General features: G+C 54.2%; 1 protein-coding gene across 3 annotated transcripts; it reads left to right on the top strand.

Moving 5' to 3' along the window:
• The first annotated feature begins 390 nt into the window (after positions 1-390).
• AKAP8 (A-kinase anchoring protein 8) lies at positions 391-18,172 on the top strand. Of its 3 annotated transcripts, none has more exons than XM_058861753.1 (14): positions 391-525; positions 2,610-2,648; positions 3,712-3,744; positions 4,326-5,313; positions 5,883-6,369; positions 6,943-7,207; positions 7,729-7,776; positions 8,690-8,774; positions 9,192-9,333; positions 9,964-10,057; positions 11,326-11,456; positions 12,778-12,873; positions 13,834-15,386; positions 15,426-15,725. In XM_058861753.1, the coding sequence occupies exons 1-14, from the start codon at positions 507-509 to the stop codon at positions 15,445-15,447; spliced, it is 4,002 nt and encodes a 1,333-aa protein (XP_058717736.1). In that variant the 5' UTR covers positions 391-506; the 3' UTR covers positions 15,448-15,725. The 3 variants fall into 3 exon arrangements, with proteins under 3 accessions (XP_058717736.1, XP_058717737.1, XP_058717738.1); XM_058861755.1 differs by lacking the exons at positions 13,834-15,386; positions 15,426-15,725 and adding exons at positions 17,297-17,878; positions 18,013-18,172 and having other exon boundaries at positions 405-525; XM_058861754.1 differs by having other exon boundaries at positions 392-525; positions 13,834-15,726.
• The last annotated feature ends 1,107 nt before the right edge of the window (positions 18,173-19,279 follow it).

Below are 19,279 nucleotides of genomic sequence, written 5' to 3'. Positions count from 1 at the left end.
ACTTGGGGACCCTGAGGGGATTTGGGGACGCTGTCCCTGAGGGGGCAGGGGACACTCACTGTGAGGCACAGGGGACATTGGCACCGTGAGGGGCCGGTCCGGGGCCATTCCGGGGCCGTTTCGAGGCCGCTCCGGGGCCGCTCCGGGACCGTTCCGAGGTGGGCTCGGAGCCGCTCCGCTCCCGGCCGCGGGGACTCCCTGGCGGCTCCTCCTCTCCCTCACGGCCGGTGAAAGGCGCGCCCCGCGGAGCCGCCCAATCAGGAGCCAGAACGCCCGTGATTGACAGACCTTGCCCTCAGGGAGGAAGCGCCTTTACCAATCAGATCGTGGGCGGGAACCAGCCTGACCAATGGGAGCTGAGGGCGGGACGCGCGGCTGGGGAGATCGGCCAATCAGGAGCGCGGAGGGCGGGCCCTAGTGGGAGGCGCGCGGCTGCGCGCGTGCGCGGGCGGCTGAGGCGGGCGGCGAAGCGGCGGCGGCGGCGGCGCCGGGCGGAGGCGGCGGCCATGGAGCCGGGATACGGCGGTAGGTGCGGCGCGGGGCAGCCCCGCGGTGCTGACGCTGCCCCAGCGCGGCGGGGGCTCCTTCCCGTCGCTGCCTCAGCACCGGCTCCGTTACCGGCGGTTGAGGGGTGGGGGGGGCTCCGCCGCAGCGGGAAGCGCAGCGCCCACCCCCCCCGTGAGGCAGCGGCGCCGCTGATTGGCTGAGTGGCGCGTCACTCACCGCTAGGGCGGCGCTGATTGGCTCCGGGGGGGTCGTGCCCTGAGGGGGGCGGAGGGGGCGGAAATGGCGCCGGGCCCGGTGCTGAAGACGACACAAAATGGCGGCCGCGGCCCCGCCCCCGCCGCCTGTGCCTCAGTTTCCCTCGTCCTGGCGACATCCGGGGGGGTCCCGTGTCCCCTCCTCAGGGGGATTCCCCCTTGGATCGCCCTCTGGACCTCCCCTCCAATTCCCGCCTGGATTCCCCCCTGGATCTCCCTCAGGATTCCCCCTGGAAATTCCCTCGGTTCCCTTCAGGAACCCCCCTGGGATTTCCCCTGGATCCCCTCAGGATCCCCCTGGATCTCCTCAGGATCCCCTGGAAATTCCCCTGGATTCCTCAGCCTGGAAAAAGGGATCGGGAAAGGGAAAATCCCGAGCCCGATGCCCTCGGAATCTCCTTTTCCACCGGGATTTCCTCTCCTTCAAATCCAAAGGATCCCAAATCCAAGGATCCCAAGCTGGGAATGGAAGGAATTCCCTCAATCCGAGGTTTTCCAGCTGGATCAAAGCCCCTGCCTGGAGTTTTTTTGGGATGAGAGAGGAGAAATATTCCCAAAATTTTGGAATCTCTTCCCATTTGGAGCCCTCCATGCTTTCCTTCCCTTTAAATCCACGATCGGGAGCTGCAAAAACCCCTGGAAATTGAATTTTCCTTCACTTTTAGGGACACAAAAATCCCGCCAGGACAATTTTTCCTTCCTTCCCTGGATTTATCACTTCATTCCCAGCTGGAATCGATGGAAATCCCGGCTGGAATTCCTCCAGGATCCACGGCAAAGGAGCTGTTCCCGTTGTAGTGGGAATTTGGGATCTGGAATTTCCTCTGTGCTGGTTCCAAACCTTTATTTCCGTGGTTTTGTTGGGTTTTTTTTTGGTTTTGGGAATAAAAGCCGAGGTGGAAAAAGAAACCTGGAAAAGCAAAACGGGGATGGAATCGGCCTCTGCGAATCCTGGGGTTTTTCTGGATGAAAAACCCGGAAAAGTTCTGGCAACCGAGATTTCCTTGGATTTATGGAATTGGCAGCGGGACTGGGACTGGAATAAACGGCTCTGGAGGGATTTGTGTCCCGGATTTTCCCTGGATTTTGCCATAAAACTGCGGAATTGGGACAATCCTTGGCTGGATTCAAAAGCGTGGAAAACCAACCCCGAATGTTCCCAAATCCGTGGCTTTGGAGCCTCCAGCTTTGGGATCCATGGATGGAATTCCCAGAATTGATCATCCCAGAGGACAAAACTCTTCTCCTTGGGAGAGAATTCCATCGAAATCAGGAATTTCCACACTCAGCTCCATCAAATTGGTTTTTCCTCCTTTCCCAGTGTTGGTTTTTTTCCCAGTTTTTTGGTCGATTCCGTGGATTTTATCCCAAGAAATGGAGACCAGGATTTATTCCCAAGAGTTTTCCCTCCTGGAAATATTCATGGAATGTTTCATTCCGGAATTAATCCTTAATTCCCACTGGAAACCTGAGGTTTTATCCCGATTTCCTGGGGAAAAAAACCCAGGAAAACGTGAGTTGGAACATCCAGGGACAAAACCCAGGGAATTTCCTCCCAAAAAGGACAAAAATCCTTTGGAAAAGGGGGAAATTTGGGAGCAGCAGCTGCGATTTCCCGAAGATTCCAGCCTGGTTTGGCTCAACATTCCCAACTTTTCCCTGGGAGCAGCCGCAGGTGGGGGCGGGAGGAGCCGCTTTTGCCGGAAATCCGGGAATTTCCTGCTGCTTTTCGGGGGTGCCTCGTCCCGGGCTGGGCTTGGATCTGGGGCTGGGCTTTGGGATTTGGGATCGGCCTCTGGAAAAGTGGGAATTTGCCCTTCCCGGCTGACGGCTCCGCCTTTTCCCCAGGATACGGCGCCTGGAGCAGCGGGGCCGGCAGCACCCAGGGTGAGCTTTCCTGAGCTTTCCTGAGCTTTTCCTGAGCTTTTCCTGAGCTTTCCAGAGCTTTCCTGAGCTTTTCCCGAGCTTTTCCCGAGCTTTTCCTGAGCTTTCCAGAGCTTCCCTGAGCTTTTCCTGAGCTTTTCCAGAGCTTTTCCTGAGCTTTTCCAGAGCTTTTCCTGAGCTTTTCCTGAGCTTTTCCAGAGCTTTTCCAGAGCTTTTCCAGAGCTTTTCCTGAGCTTTTCCTGAGCTTTTCCAGAGCTTTTCCTGAGCTTTTCCTGAGCTTTTCCTGAGCTTTTCCTTTTTTCCCCTTTTCCCCCCTTTTCCCTCATTTTTTCCCCTTTTTCCCCATTTTTTCCCCTTCCCCCCCTTTTCCCCACTTTTTTCCCCCTTTTTCTCCCTTCTTTCCCCCTCTTTTCACCCTTTTTCCCCCTTTTTCTCCCTTTTTTCCCTCTTTTTTTCTCTTTTCCCCCTCTATCTCTCTCCCTTCCCATTTTTTACACTTTTCCCCCTTTTTCCCCCTTTTTCTCCCTTTTTTCCCTCTTTTTTTCTCTTTTCCCCCTCTATCTCTCTCCCTCCCCATTTTTTACACTTTTTCCCCGTTTTCTCCCCTTTTTCTCCCTTTTTTCCCTCTTTTTTTCTCTTTTCCCCCTCTATCTCTCTCCCTCCCCATTTTTTACACTTTTTCACCCTTTTCCCCCATTTTTTTCCCTTTTTTCCCCTCCCAGAATCTCTGCATCCACCCCCAAATCCCCTTTTCCCTCTTTTCCTGCTTTTTCCTGCAAATCCCACTGCAATTCCCAACAAATCCCAGCCCCTGCCCTTCCCTCCCTGCTTTTCCCAAAATTTCCCCCTTTCCCCACAAATCCCTCTGATTCCCGAGCCTTTTCCCCGCAATTCCAGCAGTTTTCCCTGGAAAAATTCCCGTTTTCCCTGGAAAAATTCCCGTTTTCCCTGGAAAAATTCCCGTTTTCCCTGGAAAAGTTCCCGTTTTCCCTGGAAAAATTCCCGTTTTCCCTGGAAAAGTTCCCGTTTTCCCTGGAAAAATTCCCGTTTTCCCTGTTTTCCCCAGGTTCCTACGGCACGAGCGCGCCGAGCTGGCAAGGTGGGAGCGGGGTCAGCGCGGGATCCTCCGGAATCCGGGAACGCTCAGCGGCCTCTTCCCAAATTCCCTCATTTCCTGCTGCTCCTGCCTTTTCCCTTTTCCCTTTTCCCTCCCTTTTCCCCTCCTTTTTCCCATTTTTTCCCCTGGAATTCTTTCATTCCCCCCTAATTAAGCAGCTCATTAATTAATTACTGACCGCGAGGGCTGCGAGTTTGATCCACCCCCCCCCCAATTCCATGGGAATTTTTTTCCCTGGGAATTTTTTTCCCTGGGAACCGTCCCGGGATTTTTCCCGCCGGGATCCCCCCCTGGAATTCCTTCGTTCCCCTACTAATTCCCCCTTAATTAATTAACCCATGGCTGATTCCCCTTGGTTAATTAATTAATTAATCAATGCCTAATTAACCCTTTCATTCCCAGCCTACAAAGGCTATGAATTCCACACCCCCCAAATTCCCTGGGAATTTTTTCCCTGGGAACCATCCTGGGATTTTTCCCGCCGGGATCCCCCCCCCCCAGGGTTCTTCCCCCCCTAATTAAGCAGCTCATTAATTAACCAATTAACGAATTACCCCCCCCAGGCTATGAGAGCTACGAGTTCTACGCGGGCTCGGCCTCGGCGCCGCCCGGAGCCGCCTACGGATCCTGGGAGACTCCCAAGGCTCCGGAGCTGGGGCTGGGATCCTCCGAGGGATCCTCGGGATTGGGATCCTCGGGATTGGGATCCTCGGGAGCCGCCTACGGATCGGGAGCTGCGGGATCCGCCTACGGATCGGGATCCGGGAGCGCCTACGGATCCTCGGGAGCCGCCTACGGATCCGCCGGATCGGCCTTGGGACTGGGATCCTCGGGACTGGGATCCTCGGGACTGGGATCCTCGGGACTGGGATCCTCGGGACTGGGATCCTCAGGATTTGGATCCTCAGGACTGGGATCGTCAGGATTGGGAGCCTCAGGATTGGGAGCCTCAGGATTGGGAGCCTCAGGAGCCGCCTACGGATCGGGAGCTGCAGGATCTGCCTATGGATCGGGATCCGGGAGCGCCTTTGGATCCTCGGGATCAGCCTTGGGCCTGGGATCCTCGGGATTGGGATCTTCAGGATTGGGATCTGCAGGATTAGGATCTGCAGGATTAGGATCCTCAGGACTGGGATCTTCGGGACTGGGATCGTCAGGACTGGGATCCTCGGGATTGGGATCTGCAGGACTGGGATCTTCGGGACTGGGATCCTCAGGATTGGGATCCTCAGGACTGGGATCCTCGGGATTGGGATCCTCAGGACTGGGATCCTCAGGATTGGGCTCCTCAGGATTAGGATCCTCGGGATTGGGATCTTCAGGATTGGGCTCCTCGGGATTGGGATCTTCAGGATTGGGATCCTCAGGACTGCGATCCTCAGGATTAGGATCCTCGGGATTGGGATCCTCGGGATTGGGCTCCTCGGGCTCGGCCTTTGGTGCGGAAGTTTCCGGCTCCAATCCCGACTCCATCATCGCCAAGATCAACCAGCGCCTGGATCTGCTGGCCAAGGAGGGCGCGCCGGGAGAGGGGCGCCAGCCGCAGGAGAGGTGGGAATTCCATCCTGGATTCTCCCAGATCCCTCCCTCCCGCTCCTGGCATCCGGAAAAACCCCTGCCCTAATCCGGGATTTTATTCCCACTTTTCCAGGATAAACGGAGGGATCCCTGCCTCCCATTCCCAGCCCTAATCCTGGGTTTTATTCCCTTTTTTCCAGGATAAAAGGAGGGATCCCTGCCCTTCATTCCCAGCCCTAATCCTGGGTTTTATTCCCTTTTTTCCAGGATAAAAGGAGGGATCCCTGCCCTTCATTCCCAGCCCTAATCCTGGTTTTTATTCCCAATTTCCCAGGATAAACTGGAGGGATCCCTGCCCTTCATTCCCAGCCCTAATCCGGGATTTTATTCCCGTTTTTCCAGGATAAAAGGAGGGATCCCTGCCCTTCATTCCCAGCCCTAATCCGGGATTTTATTCCCACTTTTCCAGGATAAAGAGGGGATCCCTGCCCTTCATTCCCAGCCCTAATCCGGGATTTTATTCCCGTTTTTCCAGGATAAAAGGAGGGATCCCCACCTCCCATTCCCAGCCCTAATCCCAGTTTTTATTCCCACTTTTCCAGCTCCTTCCGCTTCGACTCTCTGGCCCCTCTGGACGGGCGCGTTTCCCGGGATCCTTTCCGCCCGGCCTTTCCCTTCGGAGCGGGGCCCTCGGAGCGTTCCCGGGACGCCCCCGGCGGCTCCGGTTCCTTCCCGGCGCTTCCCGGCTCAGCCGGGCCCCGCGGCCGCGGCCGCCGGCGCCTCCCGGAGCCGTTCCCGGCGCGCTGGAGTGAGGCCCCGGCGTTCCCGGGAAACCGCGCGGGGCCGGAATCCCGAGCGCTGCCCTCGCTCTTCCCGCCGGCGCCGGAGTATCCCGGCGATTATCCCGACTATCCCGACTATCCCGGCGACTATCCCGACTATCCCGGCGATTATCCCGACTATCCCGGCGATCTGGGGGTGCTGGGAATGCCGGCAATGCCGGGAATGCCGGGGCTGGGGCGCTCCCTGATGGGCGGCCGGAGGAGGGAGCGGCCGGGAGCGCTGCCCTGGAACGGGGCCCTGTTCCCGGTGAGTTCCACAATTCCCATTCCCGCTTTTTCCTGCCTTTTCCTGCCTTTTCCTGCCTTTTCCCGCCTTGTTCCCAACTTTTCCTGCCTTTTCCCTCTCCTTCCTACACCAGTCCCAGGTTTCCCCGCTTTTTCCCGCTCTTTTGCCACTTAGTTCCAGCGTTTTCCCAGATTTTCCCACTTTTCCCCCGAATTTTCCTGCTTTTCCCCACTTTTTCCCCATCTTTTTCCTGCAGATTTTCCCTGCTCTTCCCCACGTTCTTCCCAGGGTTTCTCACTTTTCCCCACGTTATCCCCAGCTTTCCCCATTCCCGGATTCCTGGGATTCCCAGCTTTCCCCATTCCCGGATTTCCCCATTCCCAGATTTCTCCATTCCCGGATTCCCAGGTTTCCCCATTCCCAGATTCCCGGGATTCCCAGGTTTCCCCATTCCTGGATTCCCCTGATTCCCGGATTTCCCCATTCCTGGATTCCCCTGATTCCCGGGATTCCCGGATTTCCCCATTCCCGGATTCCCGGGATTCCCGGATTTCCCCATTCCCGGATTCCCCTGATTCCCGGGATTCTCCGCAGGGCCGGCGCCGCCCTTTCCGCGCTCGCTCCGGGGGGCGCTGGGAGCCCGAGGGGGCCCGGAAACGGAAACGCTCCCGGAGCGGCGACGACGGAGCCGGGAACAGCGGGAACGGCTCCGGGAACGGCTCCGGGAACGGCTCCGGGAACGCCGGGAATGCCGATGGGAACGCCGGGAATACCGACGGGAACGCCGGGAATGCCGAGGGGAATGACCCCAAAAACACCCGGAGCGACAGCGACGGCAACGAGCGCGACTCCGAGCACGGTAACGCCGGCCCTGCCGGGAAATTCCAGCTTTCCCTGGGAAATTCCAGCTTTTCCTGGGAAATTCCAGCTTTTCCTGGCAATTCCCACCTTTCCCTGGGAAATTCCACCTTTCCCTGGGAATTCCCACCTTTTCCTGGGAAATTCCAGCTTTTCCTGGGAAATTCCAGCTTTTCCTGGCAATTCCCACCTTTCCCTGGAAAATTCCAGCTTTTCCTGGGAAATTCCAGCTTTTCCTGGGAAATTCCAGCTTTTCCTGGGAAATTCCAGCTTTTCCTGGCAATTCCCAGCCTTTCCCTGGCAATTCCCAGCCTTTTCTTGGCAATCCCGATCTTTTCTCCTGAGATTTTCTCCCTTTTCCTGGGAATTCCCGCCCTCTCTCTTGGATTGTCACCAATTTTCCTCCCTTTTCCCGGCATTTTCTCCCCTTTTCCTGGGATTTCCCCTTTTTCCCGGGGTTTCCCGGCCTTTTTTCCCAATTCCCGGCGTTTTTCCCCCTGAATTTTCCCGTTTTTCCCGCAGGAGATGAAGGGGAAGGAGAGGAAAAATCCTTGGATGAGGCGGACAAAGGTGTAAGTATTCCAGGGATTCCCCAAAATCCGGGAATTTCGGAGCTCTGCAGCAATATCCCAAAAAAAACCTCAGGGAACGGGAAAAATCGGGAATTTCTACCCGGATTTGGCTCCTGGAAGGGCTGAATCCCAAATTTTGGGGTTTTTTTTCCAGCTGGGATCAGAAATTTGGGAATTTTGGGGGGGATTTTTTGGGAAGAATTCCTGGCTGGAAAAAGTCGGGAGGGGCTGAGCGGGGCAGGAATTCCCAAATCCCTCAGGGCTTTTCCAGCCTGGAAAATTCCATGGAAAACCAGCGGGGTTTTGGGAATATCCACAAAAAACGGGGTGAAAATTCCCAAAATTCTGCTGATCCCCCCCGGGAATTCCAAGAAAAATCAACTCCAGTGTTTCCTTTTCCTTCTTTTTTCTTTTCCAGGAGATCCCGGATTCCGCTCCCCAGGAGAATTCCCGGGATTCTGGGGCCCTTTGGAAGGAAATTTCCCAGAATTCCAGGATTTTCCAGCTTTTTTGGGGCTTTTCCCGCTGATTTTGGAGGAATTTTGGGGCTTTTTTGGGGAGGAATTCCCGAGGAGTTCGTTGGGGGAGGATCCCAAAGGATTCCAAAGGATCCCAGGGAAGCTGAACCCGCTGGCAATGGGGAAAAACCTGGGAAAAATGGGGGAAAAAATGGGAAAAAAGGGAAAACTGTGGGGGGAAATGGGAAAAAATGGGAAAAAAGGGAAAACTGTGGGGGGAAATGGGAAAAAATGGGAGAATCTCAGGGAAAATGGGAGAGAAAATGGGAAAATTCGGAAAACCTGGGAAAAGCAGGGAAAGCCGGGGAATCCTGGGGGTTTGGGGGTCTGGGAATGCTGGGAAAGGATTCCCTGGAGTTCTTTGGGATAAGAATTCCCGAGTTTTCCCCTCAGCATCCGAGGAGGAGGACGAGGAGGTGAGGAAGAAGCGGGAGAAGCAGCGCAGGAGGGACCGGATGCGGGACCGGGCCATGGACAGGTGGGGCCAGCCGGGAATTCCCAGGAATTCCCAGGAATTCCAGGAGTTTTCCCGTTCCTCGGGGCAAATCCCGCACCCGGAGCCCCTCGGGGCCGAGAATTCCCAGGAATTTTGGGGTTTTCCCACTTCCCCAGACAGGAATTCCCGGGGATTTGGGGATTTTGCCCCTCGAATTCCCAGGGATTCCCGGATTTTCCCGAGTTTTACGATGAGAAATTCCGGGATTTTTGCACCTCCCGGTGCCTCCTTGCATGGGAATTCCAGGGATTTGGGGCAACCTTGGAATTCTGGGTTGACAATTCCCATTTTTGCGACAGCATTCCCAAGAAATCCCGGGATATTCCCGTTCCGGGGCCGATTTTGGTGGGAATTTTGTGGGATTTTCCCGTTTTTTCCCCGGGATTTGGCTTTTCCCAGGATCCAGTTCGCCTGCTCCGTCTGCAAATTCCGGAGCCTGGAGGAGGAGGAGATCCAGCGGCACCTGGAGAGCAAATTCCACCGGGAGACGCTGCGCTACATCGGCACCAAACTGCCCGACCGCAGCGTGCAGTTCCTGCAGGTGGGAGCAGCGGCAGCTCCGGAATCCCGGGAATTCCTTCGGGATCTTTTGGGGAATTCTGGGGGATTTTTAAAAAATTTTTCAGGATTTTTTTGGGGAATTTTTTGGGGATTTTTAAAGAATTTTTGGGGGAATTTTTTGGGGATTTTTAAAGAATTTTTCAGGATTTTTTGGGGGAATTTTTTTGGGATTTTTAAAGAAATTTTTGGGGATTTTTTTGGGATTTTTAAAGAATTTTTGGGATTTTTTCCGTTATATTTTTTCAGGATTTTTTTGGCCGTTTTTCCGAGAGGTTTTAGGTGGAAAATCGGGATTTTTGTTGGAATTTTTTTGGGTTTTTTTTCCTCAGATTTTCCTCAGGATTTCTTTGGGATTTTCCAGGCTGGAAATGTGGGATTTTTCCCGGTGTTTTTTGGGTCAGAATTCCTGGATTTTCCATGGGTTTGGGTCAGAATTCCCAGGATCTCCCAGTGGTTTCTTTCCTTGGGGGTTGTTCAGGATTCCTTCGGGATTTTCCCGGTGTTTTTGGGCCGCCATTCCCGGATTTTCCCGGTGTTTTTGGGCTGCCATTCCCGGATTTTCCCGGTGTTTTTGGGCCGCCATTCCCGGATTTTCCCGGTCTTTTCCCAGGAATACATCGTGAACAGGAACCGGAAGATCGAGAGGCGGCGCCAGGAGCTGAATGAGAAGGAGGGGAGCAAACAGAGACCGGACCCCTTCAAGGGTAGGGAATTCCGGGAATTCCAGGGAAATCCGGGAATTCCAGGGAAATCCTGGGAATTCCAGGGAAATCCTGGGAATTCCAGGGAAATCCTGGGAATGTGCCGGGGTTTCAAATCCGGGAGCTTTTCCAGGCTCGATTTGGGAATTTTCCCTGGGTTTATTTGGGAGTTTTCCCTGGTTTTATTTGGGAATTTTTCAGGGTTTTATTTGGGGATTATTCCTGTGTTTATTTGGGATTTTTTTTTGGGTTTATGTGGGAATTATTGCTGGTTTTATTTGGGAATTTTCCCTGGTTTTATTTGGGATTTTTTTCTGGTTTTATTTGGGAATTTTCCCTGGTTTTATTTGGGGATTTTTTTGGGGTTTATTTGGGAATTTTCCCTGGTTTTATTTGGGGATTATTCCTGAGTTTATTTGGGTTTTTTTCTGGTTTTATTTGGGAATTTTCCCTGGGTTTATTTGGGAGTTTTCCCTGGTTTTATTTGGGAATTTTTCAGGGTTTTATTTGGGGATTATTCCTGTGTTTATTTGGGATTTTTTTTTGGGTTTATGTGGGAATTATTGCTGGTTTTATTTGGGAATTTTCCCTGGTTTTATTTGGGATTTTTTTCTGGTTTTATTTGGGAATTTTCCCTGGTTTTATTTGGGGATTTTTTTGGGGTTTATTTGGGAATTTTCCCTGGTTTTATTTGGGGATTATTCCTGAGTTTATTTGGGTTTTTTTCTGGTTTTATTTGGGAATTTTCCCTGGTTTTATTTGGGAATTTTCCCTGATTTTATTTGGGAATTTTCCCTGGTTTTATTTGGTATTTTTTTGGGGTTTATTTGGGAATTTCCCCCGGTTTTATTTGGGAATCTCCCCCGTTTTCACTGGTGAATTTTGGGGATTTTTGTGCCCGGCCCTGTCCCGGTTCCCGGGGTGATCCCGAGCCTCTCCGTGGGGTCGGGGATCCGGGGCAGTGACGGGATTGTTGGGATTGCCGGGGCAGTGACGGGAATCCGGGGATCCGGGGCAGTGATGGGATTGCCAGGGATCCGGGGCAGTGACGGGATTGTTGGGAATGGCGGGGCAGTGACGGGATTGCCGGGGCAGTGACGGGATTCCCGGGAATGCCGGGGCAGTGATGGGATTGCCGGGGCAGTGACGGGATTCCCGGGGATCCGGGGCAGTGATGGGATTGTTGGGAATGCGGGGCAGTGACGGGAATGGCAGGGCAGTGCCGGGATTCCCGGGAATGCGGGGCAGTGACGGGATTGCCGGGAACGCAGGGATCGGGCAGGAGCACTTCTTCCAGAGGATCGAGGCCGCTCATTGCCTGGCGTGCGACGTCCTGATCCCGGCCCAGAGCCAGCGCCTGCAGCGGCACCTGAGATCGGCTCAGCACGGCCGCAGCCGCAGGGTGAGAGATCCCATGGGATTATCCCTCATCCCATGGGAATTATCCTGGAGTTATCCCATGGGAATTATCCTGGAGTTATCCCATGGGAATTATCCCAGGGAATTCATGGGGATATCCCTGGGGTTATCCTGGAGTTATCCCTGGGGTTATACACCTGAGATCAGCGCAGCACGGCCGCAGCCGCAGGGTGAGAGATTCCATGGAATTATCCTGGAGTTATCCCACGGGAATTATCCTGGAGTTATCCCACGGGAATTATCCCAGGGAATTCATGGGGATATCCCTGGGGTTATCCCTGGGGTTATACACCTGAGATCGGCGCAGCACGGCCGCAGCCGCAGGGTGAGAGATCCCATGGAAATATCCCACGGGAATTATCCTGGAGTTATCCCATGGGAATTATCCCTCATCCCACGGGAATTATCCTGGAGTTATCCCATGGGAACTATCCTGGGGTTATCCCTGGGGTTATACACCTGAGATCGGCTCAGCACGGCCGCAACCGCAGGGTGAGAGATCCCATGGAATTATCCCTCATCCCACAGGAATTATCCTGGAGTTATCCCATGGAATTATCCCAGGGAATTCATGGAGATATCCCTGGGATTATCCCGGGGAATTCATGGAGATATCCCTGGGGTTATTCCGGGGGATTCACGGGTTATCCCACAGGAATTATCCTGGGGGATTCAGGGGGTTATCCTGGAATTATCCCATGGCAATTCATGGAGATATTCCTGGAGTTATCCCAGGGGAATCTGGGGCGTTATCCCATGGGAATTCATGGAGATATCCCTGGGAATCCCTGGAGTGATCCCTTGGCAATTCCTGCATTTCTCCCCATTCCCCCCAAACCCCTCTGCAATTCCCAATTTTCCCTTGGAACCCCCGGGGATCCCTGACCCCGCCCCCATCCCACGGGAACCGTGGGGAATTCCCGGGATCCGGCATTCCCTGGATCCAGGGCTGTGCCATTCCCGGGATCCGGCATTCCCTGGATCTGGGGCTGTGCCATTCCCTGGATCCGGCATTCCCGGGATCTGGCATTCCCAGGATCCGGCATTCCCTGGATCCGCCATTCCCAGGATCCGGCATTCCCTGGATCCGGGGCTGTGCCGTTCCCGGGATCCAGCATTCCCGGGATCCAGCATTCCCTGGACCCGGGGCTGTGCCATTCCCTGGATCTGGGGCTGTGCCATTCCCGGGATCCGGCGGCATTCCCTGGATCCGGCATTCCCTGGATCCGGCATTCCCAGGATCCGGTGGCATTCCCAGGATCCGGTGGCATTCCCCGGATCCGGCATTCCCGGGTTTTTTGCAGCTGGCAGCGGAGCAGTTCCGCAAGGCGAGCCTGCACGTGGCCAAGAGCGTCCTGAACAACAAACACATCGTGCGCATGCTGGAGCGTTACCTGCAGGTATTCCCGGGAATCCCCTTCCCAAAAACCCCCAAAAATTCCCAAAATTCCATCAAATCCCCAAAAATCCCCCAAAATCCCCAAAAATCCCCAAAAATCCCCAAAAATCCCCCAAAATCCCCAAAAATCCCCAAAAATCCCCCAAAATCCCCGCCTTTCCCTGCGTTTTTTGGGGTTTTTTATCCGATTTTTGGGTTTTTCCCCCCTCCTTTGCCATTCCAGCGTGGGCAGAGCCAAATTCCCAGAAAATTCCACAGCTTTTCCCAGGTTTTGGTGGATTTTTGTCCAATTTTGGGGTTTTTTCCCCCTTTCTTTGCCATTCCCGCATCCTCAGAGCCAAATTCCCCAAAAATTCCTGCCAAATCCAGAGTTTTCCCTGGATTTTTGGGGGTTTTTGTCCAATTTTGGATTCTTTCCCCCCTTTCTTTGCCATTCCGAAATCCTCAGAGCCAAATTCCCAGAAAATTCTGGAAAATTCCAGAGCTTCCCTTATTTTTTGTTGCTTTTTTGTCCAATCCTGGGGTTTTTTTCCTCGTTTTTTCCGGCAGTTTGGGCATTTCTGGGAATTCTTTCCCAGTTTTTCCTACTCTTCCGTGTCCCAGCATCCAAATCCCAGAGAAATCCTGGATTTTTTTGGGGTTTTTTTCCGGTTCTTTTGGCGTTCCTGGCTTTGTTTCCGTTGTTTTTCGGGAATTCCTTCCCAGTTTTCCGTCGTCTCCTCGGCATTAAAGCGAAAACCCCTCAAATCCCGGACTTTTCCCAAAAACTTCCTCTGGAGCCGTGGATCCCGGTGGGGAATTGTCGGGAATTTGGGGAATTCTGAGATTTCCTGGAATTCCGGGGCGGTTCCAGCCCCAAATCCCGATCCCAGGAATCCCAAACCCCCCCAAAATCCCGGGATTCGGGGCTGGGCCGGGATTTCCCGGGGTTTTCCGGAGTTTTCCGGAGTTTTCCGGGCAGGATCCGCAGCCGGGGCGGAGGAAAAGCGACGGAGCCGCCTCTGGAGGATTCCCGGGAGAAGCTCCAAGATCCCAAAAAATCCCTTCCCGGAGCTCTGGGGCCGGGAAACCTCGGAAAAACGGGAAAAGCCGGGAAAAAAGTGGGAAGAGAGTGGGGGAAAAAAGTGGGAAAAGCGGTGACTGTGCCTGCTGGCTCCTGGGGGAAAAAAAACGGGATTTGGATCCCGGAAAATGGGATTTGGATCCCAAAAAAAAAATGGACTTTGGATCCTGGGAAAAGGGAGCTTGGATCCCGGGAAAAATCGGGATTTGGATCCCGGGAAAAAAACGGGATTTGGATCCCAAAAAAAAGGATTTGGATCCTGGGAAGACGGGCCTGGAGTCCCGGGAAAAATGGGATTTGGATCCCAAAAAACAGGACTTTGGATCCTGGGGGAAAATCGGGATTTGGATCCCAAAAAAACGGGATTTTCATCCCGGGAAGATGGACCTGGAGTCCCGGGAAAAATGGGATTTGGATCCCAAAGGAACAGGATTTTGGATCCTGGGAAGACGGACCTGGAGTCCTGGGAAAATCGGGATTTGCATCCCAAGGAAAAGGGACGTTGGATCCCGGGAAAAAAACGGGATTTGGATCCCAAGGAATCGGGATTTGCATCCCGGGAAGACGAAGCTCGGGTCCCGGGAAAATCGGGATTTGGATCCTGGGAAGACGGACCTGGAGTCCTGGGAAAAATGGGATTTGGATCCCAGAGAAATGGGATTTGGATCCTGGGGGAAAATCGGGATTTGGATCCCAAAAAAAAAAGGACTTTGGATCCTGGGAAGACGGACCTCGGGTCCTGGGAAATTCGGGATTTGCATCCCAAGAAGAGGGACCTTGGATCCCGGGAAAAAAAACGGGATTTGGAGTCCACGGAAAAAGGATTTGGATCCCGGGAAAAAACGGGATTTGGATCCCAAGGAAAAGGGACGCTGGATCCCGGGAAAAGGAGGGAATTCGGATCCCAAAACCGGGGAGCTGGAGCCCCGGGAAGACGGAGCTGGAATCCCGGGAAAAGGAGCCCCAGAATCCCGGGAAAAGGAGCCCCGGAATCCCGGGAAAAGGAGCCCCAGAATCCCGGGAAAAGGAGCCCCGGAATCCCGGGAAAAGGAGCCCCGGAATCCTGGGAAAAGGAGCCCCAGAATCCCGGGAAAAGGAGCCCCGGAATCCCGGGAAAAGGAGTCCCGGAATCCCGGGAAAAGGAGCCCCGGAATCCTGGGAAAAGGAGCCCCAGAATCCCGGGAAAAGGAGCCCCGGAATCCCGGGAAAAGGAGCCCCGGAATCCCGGGAAAAGGAGCCCCGGAATCCCGGGAAAAGGAGCCCCGGAATCCTGGGAAAAGGAGCCCCGGAATCCCGGGAAAAGGAGCCCCAGAATCCCGGGAAAAGGAACCCCGGAATCCCGGGAAAAGGAGCCCCAGAATCCCGGGAAAAGGAGGGAATTTGGATCCCGGAATCAGCTGCGTGGGACGGGAGCGTTCCCGCGCTCCCAGTTTGGGATGGAGGCATTCCCAGTGATCCCAGTAATCCCAATAATTCCCAGTGATTCCCAGTGATCCCAGTGATTCCCAGTAATCCCAGTATCCCACAGCAGCATTCCCAGTGCAGAGCAGCCACATTCCCGACATTCCCGCTGTTTTCCCATCCCGGATTCCGGGAAAAAAAATCCCAACAAAACCCAAAACACCAAAGCCAACCCCCCCCCGAAATTCCCAGAATTTCCCGGGAATTCCCCTCGGAGGCGGCTCCGGAGCGTTCCCATTCCCAGCTCTGCAATTCCCGGCTGGAAAAGGAGGCGGGGGGGGGCTGAGAAATCCCCAAAAAATCCCAAAAAAAACCCCAAAGAATTCCCAAAAAAAATCCCAAAAAAACCCAAATAATTCCCAAAAAAACTCCCCAAAAAACCCCCTGAGAATTCCCAAAAAAATCCCAAAAAACCCCCCTGAGAATTCCCCAAAAAACCTCCCAAGAATTCCCCAAAAATCTCCCCTGAGAATTCCCAAAAATCCCTGGGAATTCCCAAGCAATCCCCCCTGGGAGCAGCAGCTCCTCGCTCGGAATTTCGGCTGCTCCGGAGGAAATTGGGAAGAGATTCCCGAGGGAATCCAGGATGGGGAGCCCGGACATTCCGGGAGGATTCCCGAACATTCCGGGAGGATTCCCGAAGATTCCGGGAGGATTCCCGAAGATTCCGGGACCATCCCGAGATCCCAGGACAATTCCAGGGCCGCAATCCCGGAATTTCCCCCTTTGGAGCTCTGAGGTTTCTCCTCCCCCCCCCCCCCCAAATCCACGGAATTCCTGGAATTCTCCGAACCCCCAGGCCCAAAAATCCCGGGAATTTGGGGCTCCGTGCCCCGGGAATTCCGGCGGAATTCAGAGCTGGGCTGAGGAATTGAAGGAATTTCCCCCTTTGGATTCAAATTTCCCAAAATTCCCCCCGGGATCCGGCTCTTCCCAGGGCTTGGAGCCTTTCCCAGTGGAAATTCCCGAATTTCCCCAAAATTCCTCGGCTTTCCCCCCAAATTTTCCCAATTTTCCACCGTTTCCCCCCGATTTTCCAGGGGTTTTCCCAATTTTCCAGGGTTTTTCCCCCCAAATTCCCATTTCTCCCCAAACTTTCCACGTTTTTTCCCAGATTTCCCCTGGTTTTCCCCAATTTTCTGTCTCTCCCCACTTTCCCATCGCTTTTCCCAGATTCCCATGGATTTCCCCTGGATTTCCTGGCTTTTGGCCATTTTTTCCCCATTTTCTCCCATTTTTCCCCTTTTTTCTCCATTTCTCCCATTTTTTCCCATTTATTCCCATTTTATTCCCATTTTTTCTCTATTTTTTCCCCATTTTTTTCCATTTTTCTCCCAATTTTTCCCCATTCTTCCCCAATTTATCCCCATTTTTTTCCCAATATCTCCCGTTTTCCCCCGTTTTTCCCATTTTCTCCCATTTTTTCCCCTATTTTCCCCTATTTTATTCCCATTTTTCCCCATTTAATTCCCATTTTCCCCCATTTTCTCCCATTTTATTCCCATTTTTCCCCATTTTATTCCCATTTTTTCCCATTTTCCCCCATTTTATTCCCATTCTTTCCGATTTTATTCCCATTTTCTCCCGTTTTTCCCCATTTTTCCCCATTTCCCCCAATTTTATTCCCATTTTTCCCCATTTTATTCCCATTTTTCCCCATTTTATTCCCATTTTTCCCCATTTTATTCCCATTTTTTCCCCATTTCCCCCCATTTTCTCCCATTTTATTCCCATTTTCTCCCATTTTTTCCCGTTTTCCCCGTTTTTCCCCCCATTTTCTCCCATTTTTCCCGTTTTTTCCCATTTTCCCGGTTTTTCCCCCCATTTTATTCCCATTTTTCCCGTTTTTTCCCGTTTTCCCGGTTTTTCCCCCCATTCCCGCCTCCTTTTCCCGTTGCAGGGCGAGGATCCGTTCTCGGAGGAGCCCCCGGAGCCGCCCAAGTCCCCGGGAAGCTCCGGAATTCCGGGGGATTTCCCGGGATCCCGGCAATTCCTGACGGCTCCGGAGCCGCTGCGGATGCCGCCCTTCCTGCAGGACGAGGACGAGGAGCCCCAAAATCCCCGGAATTCGCCCCAAAACCAACCCCAGGGAGGGGAGGGCAAAGAGGAGGGGGAAAATCCGGGAAAAGAGGGGGAAAATCCGGGGAAAAATCCGGAAAAAAATCCGGAAAAAGAGGGGGAAAATCCAGAAAAAACTCCGGGAAAAGGGGGGGAAATTCCAGAAAAAACTCCGGAAAAAGAGGGGGAAAATCCGGAAAAAACTCTGGGAGAAGGGGGGGAAATTCCAGAAAAAACTGCGGGAAAAGAGGAAGAAAATCCAGAAAAAAATCCGGGAAAATCTGAGGAAAATCCAGAAAAAAATCCTGGAAAATCAGAGGAAAATCCAGAAAAAACTCCAGGAAAAGAGGAGAAGAATCCAGAAAAAACTCCGGGAAAGGAGGGAGAGAAAAGCTTGGAAGAGCCCTGAGAATTCCAGGGGAAGGTGAGGGCTGGGATCCCTGGAATCCGGATTTTTCCAGGTTTTTTTTCCCGGATATTTTGGGGACGATTCCTGGGAAATCCTTCCCGAGGAATTCGCTTTTCCCGTCGTTTTTTATTTCCGTTTCCCTTTTCCAGGGTGAAGAAAGCGCCGAGGCGAAATTCCCGGTTTTTCCCCAGCCCCGAGGAATTCGGGAATTCCAGGATGGAAAAAAAGCTCCCGGAAAAAAAACCGGGAAAAATCCGAAACCAAATAAAGTTGGAAGTTTGGAAAATCCCAATAAAGGCGGCGCTCGCATCCCTGGGAATTTTCTCCTTCTTTTCCCCCCCAAGATTCCTCAATTTTAGAGATTTTTCCCAAAAAAAAAAAAAGGAATTTTTCCCTCATTTTCCCGGGGGGGATTTGGGGGTTTTTAAGGAACGATCCCGTTCCAAAAGGGGATTTTTTTTTGGGGGAGGAAATCCCGGATTTTTCCCCAAAAATTCCCTTTTCCAGCAGGACCCGGAGGCTCCACCCCCCCCCCGATTTCCATCCCTCCTTTTCCCACAAGAATTCCCAAAAAACGCCGGGAATTTTTTGGGATGGGGAGGGAGAGCCCGGAGCCAATCCCGGATTTCCTGGAGGGTTTTTTTTTTAAGGACCAAAATCCCATTTTTCCACCCCAAACCCGATGGGAATTCCCAAAAAAAAAATTGGGAATTTCGGGGATTCCCCCCCCCCCCCCCGATTTCTCTGGGATGGGAATTCCCGGTGGGAATTTTGGGGGGGGGGGGGATGACGGGGGATCCTCTCGGTGACGTCACAGCCCCAAAATATCCCCGGGACCCCCCCGGGGATTCCCCTCCCCCCCCCCACGATGTCCCCCCCTGTGACGTCACGCGGCGGGGCCGGGTGCGCGGGTGGGCGTGTCCCGGGTGCGCCGTGACGTCACGCGCAGCGCGGTGAGGTCAGTGCGGCGCCGCTGCCGGAGCCGCTGCCCCTCGGTGCCCGCGGCCCCCCCGCCCCCTCCCCTCCCTCCTCCTCCTCCTCCTCCTCCTCCTCCTCCTCCGCCCCCGCCGCCGCCCCCGGCCCGCGGGGAGGGAGGAAGGGAGGGCGGCTCAGCCCGGCCCGGCCCGGCCCGGCCCGGCCCCCTCAGGTAAGAGCGGGCCCCGGGGCGCGCCGGGCGGGCCGGGCCGGGCCGGGCCGGGCGGTGCCGCCGCTGAGGGGAGAAGCGGGAGGATGGAACGGGGGGCGGCGGGGGGGGGGGATACCGGGTGGGCTTCACGGGGGTGCCGCGATTCACCAACGCCGCTTACGTCGCCCCGCCGGCGTAACCCGCATTGCGTAATGCGGCCGCTGCGTCAGGGCGGCTACGCCGCCGGCGTAAACTGCGGCGCGGGGCCCGCCGCTGCGCCAACGCCGTAA

Source organism: Poecile atricapillus, chromosome 39 (assembly GCF_030490865.1).
Source record: "Poecile atricapillus isolate bPoeAtr1 chromosome 39, bPoeAtr1.hap1, whole genome shotgun sequence".
Lineage (NCBI taxonomy): Eukaryota > Metazoa > Chordata > Aves > Passeriformes > Paridae > Poecile > Poecile atricapillus.
This window is presented reverse-complemented; position numbering and strand designations above follow the sequence as displayed.

Bases quoted from the DNA above. Each gene is read 5' to 3' on its own strand.
- AKAP8 (XM_058861753.1), top strand. The intron at 6,370-6,942 runs GTGAGTTCCACA...GATTCTCCGCAG, and splicing joins GGAACGGGGCCCTGTTCCCG to GGCCGGCGCCGCCCTTTCCG. The intron at 15,387-15,425 runs GTGATCCCAGTA...AGTGATTCCCAG, and splicing joins TTGGGATGGAGGCATTCCCA to TGATCCCAGTGATTCCCAGT.